The sequence below is a fragment of the Neoarius graeffei genome, chromosome 26, assembly GCF_027579695.1.
Source record: "Neoarius graeffei isolate fNeoGra1 chromosome 26, fNeoGra1.pri, whole genome shotgun sequence".
Classification (NCBI taxonomy): domain Eukaryota; kingdom Metazoa; phylum Chordata; class Actinopteri; order Siluriformes; family Ariidae; genus Neoarius; species Neoarius graeffei.
Window position 1 is genome coordinate 5,623,693 of NC_083594.1, and position 24,193 is coordinate 5,647,885.

Here is a 24,193-nt window from a genome sequence, read left to right on the forward strand (position 1 = left end):
CACTTTAAACTAATCAGAAATCCACTCTATACATTGCTAATGTGGTAAATGACTATTCTAGCTGCAAATGTGTGGTTTTTGGTGCAATATCTCCATAGGTGTATAGAGGCCCATTTCCAGCAACTCTCACTCCAGTGTTCTAATGGTACAATGTGTTTGCTCATTGCCTCAGAAGGCTAATGGATGATTAGAAAACCCTTGTACAATCATGTTAGCACAGCTGAAAACAGTTGAGCTCTTTAGAGAAGCTATAAAACTGACCTTCCTTTGAGCAGATTGAGTTTCTGGAGCATCACATTTGTGGGGTCGATTAAATGCTCAAAATGGCCAGAAAAATGTCTTGACTGTATTTTCTATTCATTTTACAACTTATGGTGGGAAATAAAAGTGTGACTTTTCATGGAAAACACAAAATTGTCTGGGTGACCCCAAACTTTTGAACGGTAGTGTATGTTCCTAAGTGGTATAAAAAGGGTACAAATAAATACCTTAGAGGGTCCCGCCCCAGTGAAAAAACACTGCACCTTGAAAGGTATAATAATATGAGAGTGCTTCTCAAGAGAATTATTATTCCACTCATCATTTAAACATGAACATGGGCAATAAAATATTTTGTTTTTTTGTTTGTTTGTGTGTTTTTTTTTTTTAATGTTGAGAAAGCACAGTGGGAAACTACAGTTACAGTGGTCAGCTGTAACTGTGTAAGTTTGCCAAATTCAATAAAACAGCAGTGAAAATGAATTGGTCAGCTGTGTGTGTGTGTGTGTGTGTGTGTTAAAATCTCAATTTCCAGTGTGGGTCGGTGTGAAGAGGTTTTGGGATACAGCTTGGCAGTTTTCTTAGATTTACAGCCATTTGCTTCACGGTGATGATGTTCCTCCTCCATATATCAGTCGTTAGAATATACTCTGTCTGCGGTTCTTTCCCCGACCTAAAATAGGAAGAAATTTAAAATTATAATAATAAAAAAAAAATGAGGCCATCATATACTGTATCAGGGTGATAATAAAAAAAAAGAAAGAAAAATAATAAAACTCTTCTTGCAGGAAGATGATTATTGCTTGTGGTTTCAGAATGACATCATCTATACATCATGATACATATATACAGTATATATTTTTTATAAAATAAATACTATTAGGGCGGCACGGTGGTGTAGTGGTTAGCGCTGTCGCCTCACAGCAAGAAGGTCCGGGTTCGAGCCCCGTGGCCGGCGAGGGCCTTTCTGTGCGGAGTTTGCATGTTCTCCCCGTGTCCGCGTGGGTTTCCTCCGGGTGCTCCGGTTTCCCCCACAGTCCAAAGACATGCAGGTTAGGTTAACTGGTGACTCTAAATTGACCGTAGGTGTGAATGTGAGTGTGAATGGTTGTCTGTGTCTATGTGTCAGCCCTGTGATGACCTGGCGACTTGTCCAGGGTGTACCCCGCCTTTCGCCCGTAGTCAGCTGGGATAGGCTCCAGCTTGCCTGCGACCCTGTAGAACAGGATAAAGCGGCTACAGATAATGAGATGAGAATGAAATACTATTAGCACTTTTCCACCAAACAGGACCATAACATCTGGTATGGTTACCAGTCCACGGCCTGGTTGAGTATGTCTGTCTGTTTCTCAGTATATACCTTCTCAGAGCTTCTCTGCAGGTTCATTAGAGATTATTCTATCCACATTCACTGGATATGAGCAATCGTATGCTCTGATTGGCTACTCTACTACTAGGATATCAGCTTATATACCATGAGTAGAGAAAAACAAAATGGTGGCGCGTGTTGCTGAACTGAACGAGGACGAAATAAAAACTACTCGAAAACAAAACCTCAAAAAATACAAAAAAACACCACCAACAAAATATGGAATAAAAGTATTTGGTAGTAAGAGCGTATCTTGTTTTATTTTTCAATAATTATTATTATCACATTTTTTTCATAAATTGCTCCTGTCATTTCGCCGGTTTGTTTACATTCTAAGCGGAAATGATTTTGTCGGACATTTTGTGCAAAGTTTTTATTTATCGAATTTGCAAAAGAAATAAAAATAAAAATGTTCCGTTTCTCGAAATCCACTGAATGTGGATAGAATAAAACAGTTATTCCACTCAGTCTCGTCGTACACGGCTTACAGACAACTTGGTGCTACGCGCCTCATCAGCTGTCAGCTCATGTACGACTAGATTTCATGGGATAACTGTTAAATAGTAAAGATTAGTAAAGTACTACTTCGTAATTGGTAAAACTGATTTTGTATCAAAATGACGCTTATTCTTTATGACATGGATTTGTTGCAAAGGTGCTGTGAGACCTAAACGACTCAAAACTTTCTCAACACATCTCATTTCTATATATCATGTAATTACATTAAAACAAATACAGTTTGGACGCACCTTCTAATTCAACGTTTTGTCTCTTATTTTTATTCATTAAAAGTCACTTCATGTCTTAAAGTAATGATGGACGTTGTTTCTTTTTACTTTGTCGTTCGGTTCCATACGGTATGGGTTACTAGTCTGGCTAACGCGACTGCAAAGCTCTCCGAGCTATTGATCTGGCCAAGATATTAAGCCCAACCGTTTCCCAGAGCCCGTGGTTGACCCGCCTCCCTGAAATGCCTCAGTTTGCTACTGGTCGAAGCCAGAAAAGGCTGTGACGAAGCTTAAACCAATCACATCACTCTTTCCTCTGACGTATGTGACGCGACGGGGCTAACTGGTAGATTAAACTCTTACCGAAGCCGGTCGGGAGCAAGGCGAAAACGTCCTTCCTTTCAATAAATACCTCCAGGGCTGCTCTTTGCTCCGTTTTCAATGAGAACTTGCTCCATGTTCGTAATGTTTCTAGTGAATGAAGCGCTTCCGGCATAGATTCTGTAAACAATCTATGGCTTCCGGTCGCAGTTCTACTATATCACTGCCTTGAACACGCCTCTACCCAGGGCTGTTGGAGATGCTCAAAGTTGATTGGTTCCCGATTTTTCGGGAGCTTGGAAGAGCTGTAGATAGCTTGCCTGGCCAGACTAAGCTCGCAACAGGCCCTCGTGTTGCGTCACGCTTAGGATGGGCGGGCCCAGGCTAATGGATTACTACAGTTGTGGATGGAATAGGGCGATTTTATTATTTGTATTGTTATTATTTACTATTTATTGTTTGATGATGTCAAACAAATTAAGAAGGTAAGAAACTCGTCCGCTAATTAACTTTTGACGAGGCACAGCTGTTAACTGAAAAGTGTTCCAGGTGACGACCTCATGAAGCTGGTTAACATAATGCTAACAGTGTGCCAAGCGTCATCAAGGGAAACGCTGGATACACTGAAGAATCTAAAATATCAAACATAGTTTGTTTTTGTTTACCACATACTTTCAGATATGTTCCAGATGTTATTTCATAGTTTTGATGCCTTCAGTATTGTTCTACAATGTAGAAAATAGTCACAATACAGAATAAAACAGCCTCAGTGAGACTGGAGCTCATACCGGCTACTGTTGTTGTGTGCAAGTTTGAAATCCGATCAATCCTGTAGGAGGAGTAATGATTTTTGTGAAATCAGGCGCCACATGGTGAACAATTCTTGTTGGAATGTGTCTTCAGATTCTTCTGAGCGAGTTTCAGTGAAAACGTCCCAGCAGTTTACGAACAGCAGTGTTTGGTGTGACGAGTCACCCAAAATGTTCAAACGTCCATAAAATGTTAAATATGACAGGTAGCGCCACCATCTGGACAACTTTTATCCAAACCAAGCTGGAGAACATTCCAAATGAGTTTGATCAAAATCTCATCTCTCCTGTAGGAGGAGTCGCGATTTTTGTGAAATTCCACGTGACCCCTCTGGAGCCTCATCCATGGTAGGTGGCGCCACCTGGTGAACAATTCTTGTTGGAATATGTCTTTAGAGTCTTCTGGGTGAGTTTCAGTGAAAACGTCCCAGCAGTTTATGAAGAGCAGCGTTTAATCCTTTGATGCAAAACATATGCACACCCCTTCTAATGCACAGCATGGGTCAAAACATATGCACACCCCTTCTAATGCACAGCATGGGTCAATGGGGCCCGCATTCATTTTCCAGGTTATTTCATGCTGACTGACTTTTTCTTTGCTCTATCTTTTGAAATCAATTTATTTTATGATTGAATATTCCAAGTATTCTTTAAATATCTTGTTTTTAATTACCACAAGTCATTAATTTAATTTTTTCTTTCCTACTTTATGAACAAAAATACTTTTTATATTACTACACATGGGTCATCCAAGTGTGATTTAAAATTAAATGTCTTAATACTGTAATAATAATTTGTTTCAAGTAATTACTTTAGCAGTGAATGGGGCCAGTTATTTATTTATTAACTATGTCGTTAGCTAAGCCAACTACAATAAAATTAGCTAACTAAAGTAGAATATGTCGACAGCTCGGTAGCTAATAGTAATTACTCGTAACTTTCGGACAAGTAATCTACTCACTCTCAAAAACGTAAAGAAAGGCAGCTGAAAGCTGAGAGGGACCGGAGAGGCAGGCAACTGGTCACTCAGTTTTTCCCAAAGAAAGATAGCTATCGCTCACATGTGTGTTCAAAATATTAGCGAATGGTAAATGAACAGTATGAACGTGGTTGGATTAGCCTATCAAGAGAACACTTTTACAGTTTGTACAGTGACATTTTTTCCATTTTAATAACTGAACTGACTTGTGTGATAAACAAGATGAAATATTACGTTATGCTGGGGCTAATAACTAGTGCTAATAACCAGTTTCATAACTAATGGGGTGCCCTAAATAAGCACAGATTCAGCCTCAGGGGGACCTCCGCCCTACCAAACCACTGAACTCCCCTTTGGAGAAGGAGGTAAGCAGCAATACAACCCATAAATGCTTTAGGATTGAAGTTTTTAAATTAGATTTAAGTTTTAGAATTAGTCACTGACCAGTTTTCATCTAGTCCCTGGTAGGTTAATACATAAAATGTAATAAAGTCACAAACTCAAGGTCCATGGGCTATCAAAAGTCAAATAATGACAATAGTGCAATTGTGACGAGGGTGGGCAAAGTTAGGGGGCCCAAAATTCTAATCTTTCATGGGGCCCAAAATTTCTGGCGGCGCCCCTGCTTGCATGTATGAGATGGGCAAAGGGCGCTGTGCTGAGCTGTGAAATGTCTGACACAAGCACAATTCACAGTTCCCACCAAACGCTGGAGTAAATGCATGCGGGTCGGTTCTGACCCATGTGTGTAAACTTGATGTAGAATTACAAAAGCTGTGCTTGTTCATAACTTAAGAAAGGAAAGATAAAAATGATGATTTGTGCTAAACAAAAACAAGATATTTACTGCATATTTGGAAAAGTAAATGACAAAATGGATTTATTTCAAAAGTAGATCATAGAAACACTCAGCCGTACATGAAATAACCTGGAAAATGAACGCAGGTCGTTTTTGACCCATGTTGTGCATTAGAAGGGTAGTGATACAAAAAGGGTTTTTATTCAAAAAGTAAGAAAGGAAAAAATAAAATAAGGATGTATGATGATCAAAAACAAGTTAATTGAGGAATACTTTGAATACTGAATGATGGAATTAATTTATTGCAAAGATATAGAAGATAAAAACTCAGCCGAGTCACTTTTGACCCATGTTTTGCATCAAAGGGTTAATGTGACGAGTCACCCAGAAATTTCAGACGTAAATATGACCGGTGGCGCCACCATCTTGACAACTTTTATGCACACCCACCTGGGGAATATTGTATGTGAGTTTAATTGAAATCTGATCAATCCTGTAGGAGGAGTAGCGATTTTTGTAAAGTGTGGACAGACGATGGATGGACAACAGACCGATGATGCGTGATCGCATGAGTTCATCCAGCCTGGTCTACAGACCAATGAATAAACAGAGTAGGGGTGTACAAACTTTTGACTGGTAGTGTACATATTAGTGTACTGGTATATAGTATAGTATTAGTATATACTGTACTGTAGAATATATTGATACTTAAAAAAGGAAAGTCCTGTTAAATATCCTTAACATCCAATTCTGATTGGAAGCAGTGGATTAGATGTGTTTTCCCTCGTGTACACTGACCGTGAGGAAGAAATGCACATTGGATGGGACAGGAGTCCATCACACGTCCACATTCATTCATATGGGGCAATTTAGAGCAGGCCTTCTTCCTGTTTTTGTGCAGAGAACCGGAGAACCCAAAGGCAACCCATGTGAACCCTGGGAGAATGTGTTGAACTCTGTACAGACAGCAACCCGAGCTCAGGATCCGACCTCGGAGCTGTGAGGTGGCAAATACTACCCGCTGTACCACCATGCCACGCCATAATTTATTTTTCATCATCAGTTTGTTTTTGTAATGCAACACTATTAGGCGTTCGTTATGAAACCGAAATATTGTGATCCACATCAGGCATGGCAGAAATGCCTTTAAATATCATCATATCATATTTCATATATGATACGATATGATCTCGCCTTCCAACAGGAGACACTAATCAGAACGACTCTGTGATGATTGTGTTCAACCAATCAATAGCTTCCACTACTTGGAGCTCCGCCCACATGTTGCTGTTTAGGAAGGAAAAGAGGAAAGCTCGAGTCAGGACAAAATGTGAGATTATGGATTTGTGTCCATACCACACTGTCCAGTGGAAATGTGTGTCTGTATTCACCAAAACATATGAATCAGAAACTTTAGAATTTTTTTGCTGAATATATATCGAGGATATTACACAGTTACGCAAAGATATGACGTTTATCTTCGAGTGGTGATATTCACAAGTGAGCGAGTGAAATATTTTCAACATGAGAAGATAAACTTCACATCTTCGCATCACCATGTAATGTTCTTTAGATTATATTTTATTTTTTTCACGGTACGGGTTCCATCAAATCCTGCGCTCTGATTGGCTGGCGAGCGGGTCCGTATCCTACGATACGGACCCCGGTTACGGACCCCGGATACGGACCTCTGGCGACTCGCTTGTTCACAACAACAGCAAACATCGTAGCAATTTTTGTCAACATTTATTTTCACATTTCTCAGGAGAATAGCATTAATTTTACAGCATGGATAGCGATAATGACAGCGCTCACAGCGAAAGCGAGTTTTACTACCTGGAGGAAGAAGAAATAAAAGAAAACATTTCAGGAGAAAGCTAAAAACCTCGAACTGTTGCGAACACCAAGCAAAAACATGTCTGAATCCTGAATGACTCAGTTTTGTATAAATAGGGGACTACATAGGCGGCAAAATGTAGGTTTTTTCCTGCCATGGAAGTGCACTTGTATACCGAGGAGGAAGCCATTTGCATTACAGCCATGAATGAGGATTCAAAATGGCGGCTCGGCTCGGTTTTCCCTTTCGGGCGCTCTCGTTTTTTGTTAGAATTTGGTAAAGAAAAAAAATAAAAATATTATTTACCAGCTTAAGGTCGGTCCGTTTGGTGAAATACCGTGACCTCGGCCTTGAATACTGATCTCAGCCCAGAAGGCCTCGGTCAATACTTTCAAGACCTCGGTCACGGTATTTCACCATAAGGACCTCCCAGCTGGTAAATAACATATATATATTATATTATTTTATATGGACACAACCACACACAAAAATAATACACAAGTTAATCAAAATTATTTTAATTTTGAACCGGTTTGCCATTTTGACAAGTCAGCAGGAAAACACTGGGAGTGACGTCATCGGAGTGAAATATCGGTGATTATTATCCATACAGGACACTTTTTCAATGGAATAAAAGCATGTGTTCTATTCCCTTCTAGTGTGTTTCATTCATGTGGCTCGATATCATGCAATAGTGTTAGCATATCGCTTATTATATGTGTATTACGTCACTCTACTCAATGGAGAATGAGCGTTGAATATGGTTTACATCAAGACAAAAAGACGTCACATGTCGGAGATGTAAAACTTCCGTGCTAGTGAGTGAACGACTGTGACAATTTGTAAACAAACATGGCCGCCAGGTTTGCTTTGTTAAATACGGAAGATTTTGAGAAAATTTTGAAAGAGAAAGACGCGTTGAACACCCGAAAGGAATGTGTATGTATAATAATAATAATAATAATAATAATAATAATAATAATAATAATATTGGCTGGCTTTTTTTCATGGTCTGTCAGATATATTCCATTCAGCGACTCGTCTTCGACTCATTCAGTATCATGCTAGCTGAATGGAATATATCTGATATACCACTCAAAGCGGGCGGCACGGTGGTGTAGTGGTTAGCGCTGTCGCCTCACAGCAAGAAGGTCCTGGGTTCGAACCCCGGGTCCGGCGAGGGCCTTTCTGTGTGGAGTTTGCATGTTCTCCCCGTGTCCGCGTGGGTTTCCTCCGGGTGCTCCGGTTTCCCCCACAGTCCAAAGACATGCAGGTTAGGTTAACTGGTGACTCTAAATTGACCGTAGGTGTGAATGTGAGTGTGAATGGTTGTCTGTGTCTATGTGTCAGCCCTGTGATGACCTGGCGACTTGTCCAGGGTGTACCCCGCCTTTCGCCCGTAGTCAGCTGGGATAGGCTCCAGCTTGCCTGCGACCCTGTAGAAGGATAAAGCGGCTAGAGATAATGAGATGAGATGAGATACCACTCAAAGCCAGCCAATATTATTTAAATATGTCACTCGGATCCGTGATGTATTTCGTATGAAAAATGCAAGGTTTTCAACACAAGAAGATAAACTTCATCTCTTCAAGCCAACGTGTGATTTTCTTCTAATTATATCGACACATTCACAAACAAAAAGTCCCCAGATTTATCAAAACAATTCATCGATTTCATCACCAGTGACATATAGAGAGTTATGTCACGGTTTTGGTTCTCCATGTCCCGGATGGAGCTCGGATGAAAAATACCAGTGGTGTATTTCCCAGTAAAACACTCGTGTCCATATAATATAAACTAAAATCAACCATCCTGATTTATTACAAGGTGATCTGTGCTACCTGGATGAAAGACTGAGCTCCGGTGGCCAGGGTCCTTCTGAAGCTGTAATTCCTTTAGTGAGAACACTGAAGAAGCTGCAGAAGGAGGAAGATGAAGCGTTTCAACAACATGCAGAGACGTGAATATTGAATATCTAATAACTGTGGTGCTGTGAAAAACTAATGAAGTGACTCACTGTCTGGTAAGGAGTGAATGCTCTCTCCCAGGCTCAGGAAGTACGCGTGTCTCAGAGACGCCTCGGCCGAGATCCGTTTTTTGGTGTCGTACTGAAATCAGACAGAGAAATCTGAAGAAGTAAGGATGGAAGGAAGGAAGGAACTAAACACATCCTGAGAAGAAGGAAATTAAATTTAATAAACCGATTGTCTGTCTGAATCTGTACATCTTCCTCTACACCATCAGAAATGTTTTAGTGATTGGTGGTTTATTATCCAAGCAAAATAATAAAACATTTTTTTGTTTACTGCTAATTTAGGACGCAATTAGTGAATCTTTACAATTGTGATGTTTTGACCGAGGGTGGCACAGTGGTGTAGTGGTTAGCGCTGTTGCCTCACAGCAAGAAGGTCCGGGTTCGAGCCCCGTGGCCGGCAAGGGCCTTTCTGTGCGGAGTTTGCATGTTCTCCCCGTGTCCGCGTGGGTTTCCTCCGGGTGCTCCGGTTTCCCCCACAGTCCAAAGACATGCAGGTTAGGTTAACTGGTGACTCTAAATTGAGCGTAGGTGTGAATGTGAGTGTGAATGGTTGTCTGTGTCTATGTGTCAGCCCTGTGATGACCTGGCGACTTGTCCAGGGTGTACCCCGCCTTTCGCCCGTAGTCCAGCTTGCCTGCGACCCTGTAGAACAGGATAAAGCAGCTAGAGATAATGAGATGAGGTGAGATGTTTTGACTGCCGATAACTTTCTTGGAGGAGGTTTTGTTTCCGCCTCCGTTTGTTTGCCTGTTCCCAACATATCTCAAAAAGTAGCAAACAGATTTTGATGAAATTTGGTGGAAAGGTGAGCCATGGGCCAAAAAACAATTGATTAGATTTTGATACAAATCCAAATATGTGTGCAGATCCAGGATCTAGATTTGTCTGTGGATGCAGGATATTTTTTGTCTTTTCCCAGTGTAACTCAAAAAGTAATGACCGGATTTGGACGAAATTTGGTGGACAGCTTTAGTATTATCCCAGGTTCAAGTCTTTTGATTTTGATGTTGATAACATGTGGCTTGTTGGAGGTATACACTCTACTCTACCGAGTGCCCTTCTAGGTTTTTTCTGTTACGCCACTGATGTCTTCGACAAGATGCAATTTAAAGTCTCTCGTGCTTCAATTATTAAGCATCAGACACGATCCTTGTGACTCTTCCTGGGTGAATGTTGTATAATTAATTGGTTTTCAGAGCACACACTGCACCTTCTCAGGTCAAAGACTGTAAAATTTTCATATCTTGTTTTTTTTTTTTTAAATCTGAGAGTGAAAAATTAACCCCCATACACTATATCATAAGATATGTATGTGTGTTTGTCTTGAAATTTCGATCTTCTTATACTTATTGGAAACACAAGTGTTTGGTTTTACAGCTTCAAATTCTTCACTTGATTTAAAGTTAAAGCTAGACTGCCTTTCAGATTTTTCAATTGTAGGTCACAAAAAAAAAATTCCCCGACACCCAATTATTTTTGTTTAGTGGACCGAAAGCTACTGAATTCGAATCACAGACTTCCAATTAAAAAAACAAACAAACAATTAATAAATTTAGAGCCATGTGGCCCTAAATTCTGTGCTATTTTTTCCTGCTTCACCATGACGCAATACAAGATACTACGTCATGCATCATCACATGGTGGGCTTTCTCCGTTCGCGCAAGGCATTGTGGGATACAAATTTGAAACAGGAGAGAAAAATGGAGGACATGAGTGTGCGAATGAAACGTGAAAGAGTGATTACAGTAACGGAAAGAAAGCGAGAAGAAAAGACGTTATGTTCTATACGAAGGAAAGGAAACGCAGGACCAAACTAATAAATATCAGCGCTCAGCGAGCACCTCGGTGTGATCAGCTGTTCGTTTAGCGACAGAATGATGGAACTGTCAGTGCACGCTCAAAGGGAAACCTGTAGATGGCAGTAATGCGACACTGTGGATGCCAGCTGCCATAAAACCCAAAAGAAGAAGAAGGTAAACCTGCACATGCGCACACGGACTTCCTCTGTCTGCTTGACTGCGCGAAGCGAGCGATTTCATGCACATTATTTGCTTTAATCCCCTCAAATTAAATAACTTCCCAGCCACAGAATGGCCTGATATTTTGTGAGATATTACAGAAATAAACAGATATCACAATCACCACATTTCAGAGGGAACTAAATTTCACCGATTTTATGAAATCGAAAGGCCGTCTAGCTTAAAAAAAAAGACTATAAACTCTTAAATATGGAAGGGATATGGTACAGCGAGCTGAAATAAACCATGACAGGGTGACACCGGACGTCGATACGAAGCTGTACATTATCCTGCTTATAATAATAATAATAGTTTAATATCAGAGTTTCCACAAATATACTAACCTTATAATACTAAATATAAGAGATAAGAAAACTTCCTAGACTGATATATATTTAAAAAAAAAAGGCTGCTTACTCAGGAAATGAATACTTTGACACAAAATATTGATTTAAAATGATTTTATTGCTTCCAGTAAAAAATAAATAAACAAATAAATCGGTCAGATTCTGCGTCAATAGCAGCGTAATCTTGGTCGACGTTACATTAGTAGCCTACTTAGCATGATAATTAATGTTAAACGGAACATTTTCATTGACGCTAAGTTAATTGAAAGTGTCATGATTTCCAAATGTATTAAAATTAATGTTAGAAACGTCGATCGTCCATCTTGTTTTCTGATGCTGTAACTTTTTTTTTTTTTTACAGGATGTCTTAAATGAGCTGACGTTGTTAATTTGATTATCTCATCTCATCATCTCTAGCCGCTTTATCCTGTTCTACAGGGTCGCAGGCAAGCTGGAGCCTATCCCAGCTGACTACGGGCGAAAGGCGGGGTACACCCTGGACAAGTCGCCAGGTCATCACAGGGCTGACACATAGACACAGACAACCATTCACACCCACATTCACACCTACGCTCAATTTAGAGTCACCAGTTAACCTAACCTGCATGTCTTTGGACTGTGGGGGAAACCGGAGCACCCGGAGGAAACCCACGCGGACACGGGGAGAACATGCAAACTCCACACAGAAAGGCCCTCGCCGGCCACGGGGCTCGAACCCGGACCTTCTTGCTGTGAGGCGACAGCGCTAACCACTACACCACCGTGCCGCCCTAATTTGATTATTAAAGCAACAAAATTTACCAGAGTTCTTTCTTCATTTAGATTGATACGGTATGATTGGACGTGGTCCTGCAGAGTCTTTGATCGTAGAATGATGTAACTGAACCAATCAGAATCGAGTATTCACTGCAACAAAGCCGTGGAATAAACTAATAGTATAAAAGTACGAGAACGATTCACGAAAGAAAACCACACTTGCCTCAAATCACACACTGGTTTTAGTTCCTGATGGTAAATTAGAGCGTCTTGAACATGAGAGAACATTAGCTAAGGCTAATCTTTCCGAAGCTTTCGCATTAGCTAGCATGTTAACAAGGTAATAAGCAGGTGTTTGCTAATAGCTAGTCACAATCCAAAGTGCTGTGATAAATATAAACTACGTACAGCAGAAACATTACAGTGAGTTCTCAATCTCAATACCACCATCAACGCCATCGCGATCGTCATCTCAGAGATCGTGAAATAGCCAAACCGAGTCTGTGCTGTCGCTCAGCTGCATTGCATTCTGGGAACCCAGGTCCAGCATTTGCTCCAGTGTCTCAACTGCTTTTTTTTTACGCTGGATTTCTCATTAAAACAACTTCACACATTGTGAGTGAAAAAAGGAGCTTTTGTTTTAGAGCTAACAGAGAAACCGGAGCGTGCTTAATGGTGCACTATTTTCTGAAAAACACACTCAAGGGACAAACGAAGTCCCATTCCAGCAACGAGGAAACCTATAGCTTTTTTGTTTGTTTGTTTCTGAGCCTGGGTTTAACACACTTTTTTTCCACAGATGTGTGTTTGTGTGTTAATGAGCTCCTGGGTGTCAGATCTTCCTCCTCGTGCCGCTCTTCATTACCGGCCGGACGGTAGAGTTAGCCTAAGCACGTCGACCCTATCAATCCCTCCGCCATGCAAATGAATGCAATGGAAAATGAAGCAGCCGTCACACAGCTGTCATGTTTCACGAGGTATAAAATTGGCTCGCGTTAGAGCAATCGTCTGCTGCGCCAACGCTCGGCGGGGTTTGATGAGAAACAGGTGCGAGGTTCGGACTCATTAAGGATGCCGTCTCCGGTAACAGATCGCGCGCTCGGCGGCACGTGCACAGTCCTTTATCACCATGACAGGTCACCTTTCTCTCTCGCTACATGTGGTGAAAAGAGGAGAGGAGAGAAAATGAGAGAAGCGAGGAGAGGAGAACAGATAAACGGAAAGGAAAGGAGAGGAGAAGAAAGGAAGAGGTGTGTGGAGAGGGATGAGGCGGTGAGAGAGGAGAGATAGAGGAGGAGATGAGAGGAGAAGGAGGAGAGAAAGAATAGGGAGGGGGAGGTGAGAGAGAAGAGGGACGAGGCAAGAGAGAAGGATGGGGAGGAGGAAATGAGAAAGAAGAGGGAGAAGGAGGTGAGAGGAGATGGAGGAAATGAGAGATGAGACAGAGGAGGAGATGAGAGGAGGAGGAGGACGTGAGAAAGAAGAGGGAGGAGAAAGTGAGAGGAGATGGAGGAGATGAGAGATGAGACAGAGGAGGAGATGAGAGGAGGAGGAAGTGAGAAAAAAGGAGGAGGAGGTTAGAGGAGAAGGAGGAGTTGAGAGTCGAGACAGAGAAGGAGATGAGAAGAGGAGGAAGTGAGAATGAAGGGGGAGGAGAAGGTGAAAGGAGATGAGAGATGAGACAGAGGAGGAGGAGGAGGAAGTGAGAAAGACGTGGGAGGAGGTGAGAGGATTTGGAGGAAGAGGTAAGAAAGAAAAGGGAGGAGGAGGTGAGAGCAGCTGGAGGAGGAGGTTAGAGGAGAAGGAGGAGTTGAGAGTCGAGACAGAGGAGGAGATGAGAAGAGGAGGAGGAGGAAGTGAGAAAGAAGCGGGAGGAGGTGAGAGGAGTTGGAGGAGGAAGTAAGAAAGAAAAGGGAGGAGGAGGTGAGAGGAGAAGGAGGAGGTGATGGGCCCAGACCCCATTGTGCCGCCTGCATTTTCATATCAGTGAAAGTAAAATGTAACAGATGTATAAATCCAGTTTTCACCACATGAGCCGCCATTTTGTGTGAATAAATCCCGCGTGACCTTTTCACAGCATCATCCCTCCGTCACTGTCCTGAGCTTTAAACACAACAGACTGCAGAAAGAAACCCTGACTCATCACACACACACACACACACACACACACACACACACACACACACACACACACACACACACTTGTAGACAGTATTCCTATTCATATTACGTCATCATTATTATCATCACTGATTTTTTTTTATTGTTTTCTTTTCGTACATCTGTTGCACTTTTCCATTAGTTTGTATTCTCCTTCATTACAGGGTGCCATTACTTTGTGGACAACCGAGTCTCACTGTCCACTGAAGAGGACGCAAATGAATGTGTCTGTGAACACTTTAGGAAGAAACGCCTGCTTCGTTCCTGACGCAAATGAGGAAGAATATAGAAATACTGTTCTGTTTTAGTTTGTAAAACATCTTTCTGTTTTTATTTTGTTACTAATGTGTCTCTATCAATGTTTGTTTGTTTGTTTGTTTATTTATTTACTTACATCAGGGAACCAGTGAATTTGTCTTCACTTGGCACACGGACGGAATGAATACTTCACCACGTGTGAGGTATTTAAATGACAATTTTTTAATAAAACGCCTCGCACGCTGAAACCTGTTTAAAAGAACTGCGCTGTTCATCATTTTAAGGAAACGCATTAAGCAGGAAGTCGCTTTTCATCTCCGTGAGCTTCATTAACACGCGAGCGCACACTTAGCCTTAAATTGGCTCAAAGCACAAAACAGAAATTAGCAAAGAATGTAAATAATGGATTCTCCTGCTCACTTTTTGTGACTAACAGCGGCTCTGAAACAGCGCTGAGGCCTGAGGAGCCCACGACCTCGTAATATACGCAGAATCTTTCTTTTCTGTTCTTTTCTCGCTGTTGCTGATTATAACTTCCTGCTTGCTGAAGGTCTTTAAAAACTTGCTCGCTTTGATCATTTGCTGAGATAAACAACACGCACTCCTTCAGTCTGTCGGAATCAAGCAACACACTGCAACGCTGTTTAAACGGCATCACTCGCAGCGGTCTCTCTCTCTCTCTCTCTCTCTCCACTAAATTCACACACTCAGAATCAAAATACGCCTCAGCATTGCATGACGCGTCTCTTTTAATTGGCGCAGTGGGCTGCGAGCCTTCAGGCGGTGAATAAAGTGTGTAATTGATGGAATGTGATGGAGGAGCTGTGGGAACGAGACGGTGTTGCCTTCCCAGGTTCCCAACGTTCGCTCCAAAATAATCAGTTTATCACCACTGGGCTGCAGCAGTGTGTCGGTGTGTTTCACTTTTCAAGACACACTGATAGCATGTTCATGTTTATCTCAAATTTGAATAATCGTCAAACGCACTGGCGACACGACACCACAAGTATGTATGTATGTATTTATTTATTTAAAAACGTTTGAAAAGGTAGGAGCATTCAAAACTTTCCCCCATAAGTCTTTGATTTTTATTTATTTAATTTCTATTTATTTTTTAGCTGCTTAGTATTTATTTTATTTATTTAAAAAGTTTGAAAAGGTGGCGGCACGGTGGTGTAGTGGTTAGCGCTGTCGCCTCACAGCAAGAAGGTCTGGGTTCGAGCCCCGTGGCCGGCGAGGGCCTTTCTGTGCGGAGTTTGCATGTTCTCCCCGTGTCCGCGTGGGTTTCCTCCGGGTGCTCCGGTTTCCCCCACAGTCCAAAGGCATGCAGGTTAGGTTAACTGGTGACTCTAAATTGAGCGTAGGTGTGAATGTGAGTGTGAATGGTTGTCTGTGTCTATGTGTCAGCCCTGTGATGACCTGGCGACTTGTCCAGGGTGTACCCCGCCTTTCGCCCGTAGTCAGCTGGGATAGGCTCCAGCTCGCCTGCGACCCTGTAGAACAGGATAAAGCGGCTACAGATAATGAGACGAGATGAGTTTGAAAAGGTATTAGCATTTAAAATATTTCCCACTATTACTGTATGCTTGTATTTTTATTTATTTTTAATTGTTTAGTAATTATGAATTACAATTTATTTATTTAAAAATTTTTGAAAAGGTATGAGCATTCAAAACTTCCCCCTATTCATTTATTTTTTATTTGCATTTATTTTTTAAATTGTTTCTTATTTATTTATTTAAACATTTTTGAAAAGGTATGAGCATTCCAAACATTTCACCCCTATCCTTTTACTTTTATTTATTTTTAAATTGTTTAGTAATTATTAAATACTATTTATTTATTTCTTTAAAAAGTTTGAAAAGGTATGAGCATTCAAAACTTTTCCGGCATTCTTTTTTTTTTTTTTAGTTTCATTTATTTTTTAACTGTTTATGTATTTATGTATTTATTTATTTTAAAAAATTAAAAAGGTATGAGCATTTAAAACTTTTCCCATATTGTTTTATGCTTTTATTTTTATTTCTTTTTCAATTGTTTAGTAATTATTAATTACTATTTATTTATCTGTTGAAAAAAGTTTGAAAAGGTATGAGCATTCAAAACTTTTCCCACCTATTCTTTTATTATTCATTTATCTTTTTAATTGTTTAGTATTTATTTATTTAAAAAATTTGAAAAGGTATGAGTATTCAAAATATTTTTTCCCTATTCTTTTATTTTTCTTAATCACTAAGCAAGTTTTAAAAAGAATTAATTACTATATTTATTTATTTATATTTGTTTGTTTAAAAAAGTTTGAAACATTATGAGCATTCAAAACTTTTCCTCCCTATTCTTTTATGTTTTATTTTTATTAATTTTTTAATTGTTTAGTATTTATTTATTTATTTATTTATTTATTCATTCATTTTAAGAAAAAGTTTGAAAATGTATGAGCATTCAAAACATTTTCCCCATATTGTTTTATTTTTTATTGTTCAGTATTTATTTATTTATTTATTTAAAATGTTTGAAAATTTGTGAGCGTTCAAAACATTTTTTTCGCTATTCTTTTATTTATGTATTTATTTATTTATTTATTTTTTATTCTTGAATTAAAATTTTTATTTATTCTTTTTTTTACGGCCCTCCTCTGACTCCACAGGTGACTGCAGGCTCCCTGGATCCCAAAGTGTTTCTCATCACCATCATAATACTTTTATTGTTTAATATTAAATTATTAACCTGTTTTTCGCATCACTTTAATGAAATGGCTTTAAATTAAAACCACAGTAGCTGGGGAAAAAATGTCAGCCTGGAAATAATCATAATTGTAAACATCTGGAATGAAAAGCTGCAATAAACAGTCAGAATATTATTGTGCCCATTTGGACAATGAAATTAATTTCAGATAAATCTTTGTAATTTTATTTTTATTCATTAATTTGTTTTTTATTGTATTTAATATGAACATATTTATTAAAATATATTTAAATTAATAAAATATCAGATGGGGGTTTGATTATGATGTTAAAATTATTTATTTATTTATTTATTTATTTATTTATTTCAAAGCTAATAACATCCTGAATTGCTGTCCTTAAAAAAAAAAATCACATTTAATATTTCCTCTCTTACTGATGCAGTTATTTTCCTTGAAAAATGTTTTTAACAGGCCTGAAAAGTTTTGTTTCTGAGCTGAGACTCAGCTACAGGACGGGTTCGAGGATGCCGATTGCTTGCCGCTGTGAGTTTTGACATGTGCCGCCTTAAAGCTGACACAAATCCATGAAGATATCAAATCTTAAAATGCAGAACTCCCTAAAACCTCCATTAGCTGCACGAGGAACCTCCCTAAATGAGATCCCTTTCACTAGTATGTGGGACTTTTTTTTTATTTTGAATTGTCGTACACTTTAAAACACCTAGAGGAGAGAAAGAGGAAACAGGACTGTAAGTAGACAGTAACTTCTTATTTTTTGTCTGCTCCCATTAGGGGTCCCCACACTGGATCATTCTTCCCAATTTATGATCCGCATATTTGATTTGGCGTAGGTTTTTACACCGGATGCCCTTCCTGACGCAGCCCTCCCCGATCTAGGGACTGGCACTAAGTATACACTGGCTTGTACAACCCCAGTGACTGGGCATTTTACCTAACCAGCATGACTTTGAACTGTGGGGGAAACCAGAGCACCTGGAGGAAACCCACACAGACATGGGGAGATTCAAACCCAGAACCTTCTTGCTATAAGGTAACAGCACTACCCACTACACCACCGTGCCGTAGTTCCCTCTAACTGTCAGTATACAGTAAGTGGGGAAGAAATAATTAAAGATGATGACTGTAAGCTCAGCTATAAAGTCAAGTAATGCTAGCTGAACTTCGTTTCGACAAGCAGCAAGCTAGCTAACTTTCTTCGATTTGGCTCAAAATGTTTTATTAGTGTATATACAATAGTGTGTATATATGGGCAGTATGGTGGTGTAGTGGTTAGCACGGTCGCCTCACAGCAAGAAGGTTCCGGGTTCGAACCCAGCGGGCGGCGAGGGCCTTTCTGTGTGGAGTTTGCATGTTCTCCCCGTGTCTGTGTGGGTTTCTTCTGGGTGCTCCGGTTTCCCCCACAGTCCAAAGACATGCAGTTAGGTTAACATGGGGCGGCCTTGGGCTGAGGTGCCCTTGAGCGAGGTACCGAACCCCTGACTGCTCCCCGGGTGCTCTAGTGTGGCTGCCCACTGCTCTGGGTGTGTGCACTGTTTCAGATGGGTTAAATGCAGAGGATAAGTTTCACTGTGCTTGAAGTGTGCATGTGACAAAGGTTTCTTCCTTCTTATACGGAGTATAATAAAAGCTAACCCTTTACCAAAGGTGTTCCTGGTTTATTTAATTGAGAATTTTGTTCTATAGCTGCATCAAGCACAAAGAACGACCATCACTGAACAGAGGTGGGGGTCTAAGACATCATTTGTCAACCATCTACAAGGTGGTCTTGGACACTCTTCCCAGACGGCTGGGTGTATGCCAGGACCCAGCTGTTTTCGGGGACTCACAGGAGGACAGAGAGAGTCAGATTGCCATTGATCACCCTAACGGGCAATCCTTTGATCACCCTAATGACTCGCCATTCACACCCAGCCTCCAGTGACCCACACCAACATGACACCTTAGATGAGCTGGTCATCAGAATTCTGATTCTGAGCCAGGAGAGGATAAATACCTGATACTCCCTATACGGCTACATCCACACGACAACGGCAACGAGATGATATTTAAAAATATATCGTGTCCACATGGGCAACAATCAGTAAAATATCAGGTCCATATGGCAACGCAACGCTTGCTGAAAACGATGCAATACACATGCCACACCTCTAGGGGCGCTGTAAGACGGTCCCTTCGGAGACACCAGAACAATAGAAGAAGTAAGGACGCATGCGCATAAACTATTATGTGCGAGACTTCATATTAGCCACAAAGTCAGGAAAATCTGTTTGTAAAATTACATTATAATGACCAAATACAATGAAAAGTATTTTTCCAGTCTCACCTGTGAAAGGTAATCCCATGTGATCTCGTTTGGACGGCAAACCTGTTGGTACAGTTAAATGCAGCTAATCTTTATTCTCCGCTTTGACCTATCCAAAATGGCGGCGAGGATAACGTATGATTCTACGCGGAAGGCGGCGTCTTTAATGGTCCGGAATAAATTGAATGATGCACGTTGATGGATTAATTTGTTGTTTCTCACCTGTGAAAGGTAATCCCATGTGATCTCGTTTGGACGGTAAACCTGTTGGTACAGTTAAACGCAGCTAATCTTTATTCTCCGCTTTGACCTATCCAATATGGCGGCGAGGATGACGTATGATATGAGGATGATTCTACGCGGAAGGCGGCGTCTTTAATGGTCCGGAATAAACTGAATGCTACACGTTGATGGATTAATTTGCTCTTCTACGCCCTTTTTGAGGAATGTATTGTCGGACTTAAATCAACATCTGAAGAGGTGAGATCGCTCCTTTTTTTCCCTATTTTTGCTGGCGGGATTGACTCTGCCCTAAGGGCAGAGTCTCTCTCTCTCTCTCTCTCACTTTGCACCATTACACAATAAATATTCACAGTGAAAATATTTTGTAAGCACGTTTCATGAACCAAGTTATAGGATTTGTTGACAACTCGCATCGCATCGCAATGAGATCATTGGCACTACTGGTGTTAAGAATCAGACCATTTCATAAATGAATATTTTGCTGTAGAGCTGCAGTGTTTGTACAATTGCATGTTTTTGCTTCACTATTACTGTCACTATTCTGCTTCTTGCATTACTACTGTGAACTAACACTGAACATAATAATAATAATAATAATAATAATATCCAAGCTCGTGTTTCACTCTCACTAGTGCTCTGTAAGGCTTTTTCCTGGTGTCATTCGTTACACTTCTACCCGGCGTGAAGCACTCACAGTCATGTGGTTGTGACGTCATCGTAAACAAATCCGTTCTACTCATCCAGACGACTTCACAACGGCAACGTTGCCAGATCTTTCCACTCTGGAACCCGTTCTCAAAAAGATTGCGTTTTGGGCACCCAAAACGCCGGTGCCGTGTGGACGCCAGGCCGAAACGATAAGCAATTGTATCGGAGTCACCTGAATCCGCTGCCGTGTGGACAGGGCCTCAGTCAGACAGAACTGAGGAAGCCTTTTGGACGAGAGGTGAAACGTTTTCAAGAATCTTCAAGCAAGTCCAGTTGCCCATTTCTACCACCCACAATATAACGCTAACACTTTCAACTTTCACATCGCGATCATATAGCTAGTTTGTTTTATTGACACACAGTATTAATGTACAGTAAATTAATATTCATCATATGCAAATCATATGCACAAGGTTAACATCGACAAAAGATTGCTGTGTGACGTTACACAGTAACTAATACCATATGGGGTGCCATGTATCACCGGGACCATTTCGTCCTAGTCTGGCTAACGCGACTGCAAAGCTCTACGAGCATTTGGTCTGGCCAAGATATTAAGCCCAACCGTTTCCCAGAGCCTGTGGTTGACCCGCCTCCCTGAAATGCCTCAGTTTGCTACTGGTTGAAGCCAGAAAAGGCTGTGGCGAAGCTTAAACCAATCACATCACTCTTTCCTCTGACGTATGCGACACGACAGGGCTAACTGGTAGATTAAACCATAGACATCCTATTATTAAACTCTTACTGAAGCCGGTCGGGAGCAAGGCGAAAACGTCCTTCCTTTCAATAAATACCTCCAGGGCTGCTCTTTGCTCCGTTTTCAATGAGAACTTCCCGTTGAATGCTTTCAATACAGCATTCGTGAATGAAGCGCTTCCGGCATAGATTCTGTAAACAATCTATGGCTTCCGGTCGCAGTTCTACTACGTCAGTGCCTTGAACACGCCTCTACCCAGGGCCGTTGGAGATGCTCAAAGTTGATTGGTTCCCGATTTTTCGGGAGCTTGGAAGAGCTGTAGATAGCTTGCCTGGCCAGACTAAGCTCGCAACAGGCCCTCGTGTTGCGTCACGCTTAGGATGGGCGGGCCCAGGCTAATTTCGTCCATCACAGAATGCATTTCGTCCATCACGAAATGCATTTCGTCCATCACGGAATGCATTTCATCATCACAAAATGCATTTCGTCGGACGAAATGCATTTCGTGGGACTGTGATTGACGAAATTCATTTCATGATGGACAAAATGCATTTCGTCCGACGAAATGCATTCTGTGATTGACGAAATTCATTTCGTGATCTACCATACTGCATTCTGTGGACGAAATGCATTTCGTGATGGACGAAATGCATTTCGTGATGGACGAAATGCATTTCGTGATGGACGAAATGCATTCTGTGATGGACGAAATGCATTTCGTCCACGAAATGGGCCCGGTGACACATGGCACCCCAGCGTCACTTGAAAGTGTGTCACGTTTTCAACACTTAGCGGTTTGCAGATTTTTGGCTCTGATTCGTCCGTCCTTCCTGTCCACAGATCCACTCTACACTTCAGCGACACTCCAGTCCGTTTTTCAGTTCAGTCAAGACGTTAGCTCGTTTGAGAGCTACAACTAAAGTGTTAATGTTTTCTTCAAGTGGATAAATCTGCAGATGAGCGAGAAAGCTGCATCTGTTTACCTTTTTGAGGAAAGTAAAATTTCATTTAATGGTGTTTTGCAACTGAAAGTTGGCACCCTGTCAACTTTTGCGAGTTACTTTATTCAGACGAGGCTCATTAAAGTGTCTGATGACTAAAACAGGCGGCATGTCGTGTTTACTCTTTAAGTCTCAGTTAAGACATGAAGCTGAAACAGACTCAGGCTGTCAGTTAGCTTGAAAGCAGTTAAGAGTCAGTGGAAATCCGGAAAAACAGCCATCAGGATCTACAGTGGAAAATACTGACCTTTCAGAAAGCCGTAGCGCTGGAGACGGGGATAAAAACATATCAACGTGTTTACGGAGAACATAGTGAATGGACGGCTAAAGACAAAAAAAATAGAGATTCTGAAGAATCCAGGAAGTGGAGGCATGTAGAATAAACATCCATGTGTACAGTATATTAGGAATAAAACACTATAACAGAGAAATAAGCAATGACGGTAATCATGGTGTGATGAAGCAGTGTTACAGGTACCATCCAGATGTTGATTATTTTCCAATAAAAGCATGTCCTGAAGCGTTTTATTCCTCTTACACCAATTGTACTTTTTATACATTTAGTGTTAGATTTAACCCTTTGATGCAAAACATGGGTCAAAAGTGACTCGGCTGAGTTTTTATCTTCTATATCTTTGCAATAAATTAATTCCATCATTCAGTATTCAAAGTATTCCTCAATTAACTTGTTTGTGATCATCATACATCCTTATTTTATTTTTTCCTTTCTTACTTTTTGAATAAAAACCCTTTTTGTATCACTACCCTTCTAATGCACAACATGGGTCAAAAACGACCTGCGTTCATTTTCCAGGTTATTTCATGTACGGCTGAGTGTTTCTATGATCTACTTTTGAAATAAATTCATTTTGTCATTTACTTTTCCAAATATGCAGTAAATATCTTGTTTTTGTTTCGCACAAATCATCATTTTTATCTTTCCTTTCTTAAGTTATGAACAAGCACAGCTTTTGTAATTCTACATCAAGTTTACACACATGGGTCAGAACCGACCCGCATGCATTTACTCCAGCATTTGGTGGGAACTGTGAATTGTGCTTGTGTCAGACATTTCACAGCTCAGCACAGCGCCCTTTGCCCATCTCATACATGCAAGGAATGTTTTTCAATTGTTTGAACATTACCTTAGAAAAAAATTGATTATGTTTCGGTTACCTTGAGAGTGAGTAGATTACTTGTCAGAAAGTTACAGTAATTACTATTAGCTACCGAGCTGTCGACATATTCTACTTTAGTTAGCTAATTTTATTGTAGCTGGCTTAGCTAACGACATAGTTAATAAATAAATAACTGGCCCCATTCACTGCTAAAGTAATTACTTGAAACAAATTATTATTATAGTATTAAGACATTTAATTTTAAATCACACTTGGATGACCCATGTGTAGTAATATAAAAAGTATTTTTGTTCATAAAGTAGGAAAGAAAAAATTAAATTAATGATTTGTGGTGGCGGCACGGTGGTGTAGTGGTTAGCGCTGTCGCCTCACAGCAAGAAGGTCCGGGTTCGAGCCCCGTGGCCGGCGAGGGCCTTTCTGTGCGGAGTTTGCATGTTCTCCCCGTGTCCGCGTGGGTTTCCTCCGGGTGCTCCGGTTTCCCCCACAGTCCAAAGACATGCAGGTTAGGTTAACTGGTGACTCTAAATTGACCGTAGGTGTGAATGTGAGTGTGAATGGTTGTCTGTGTCTATGTGTCAGCCCTGTGATGACCTGGCGACTTGTCCAGGGTGTACCCCGCCTTTCGCCCGTAGTCAGCTGGGATAGGCTCCAGCTTGCCTGCGACCCTGTAGAACAGGATAAAGCGGCTACAGATAATGAGATGAGATGAGATGAGATTTGTG

At 40.7% G+C, this 24,193-nt stretch overlaps 1 protein-coding gene across 3 annotated transcripts in view; it reads right to left on the minus strand.

Annotated features, from left to right (window-relative positions):
* Positions 1-222: 222 nt before the first annotated feature.
* cdk18 (cyclin dependent kinase 18) overlaps positions 223-24,193 on the minus strand; it is a 206,007-nt gene continuing 182,036 nt past the window's right edge. For all 3 annotated transcript variants that reach the window (XM_060910973.1, XM_060910975.1, XM_060910974.1), the window contains 3 exons: positions 9,118-9,208; positions 8,942-9,016; positions 223-931 (listed from right to left, as the gene is read on the minus strand). In XM_060910973.1, coding sequence (XP_060766956.1) covers positions 897-931; positions 8,942-9,016; positions 9,118-9,208 — 201 coding nt within the window. In that variant the 3' untranslated portion in view covers positions 223-896. The remainder of the gene's footprint in view (positions 932-8,941; positions 9,017-9,117; positions 9,209-24,193) is intronic.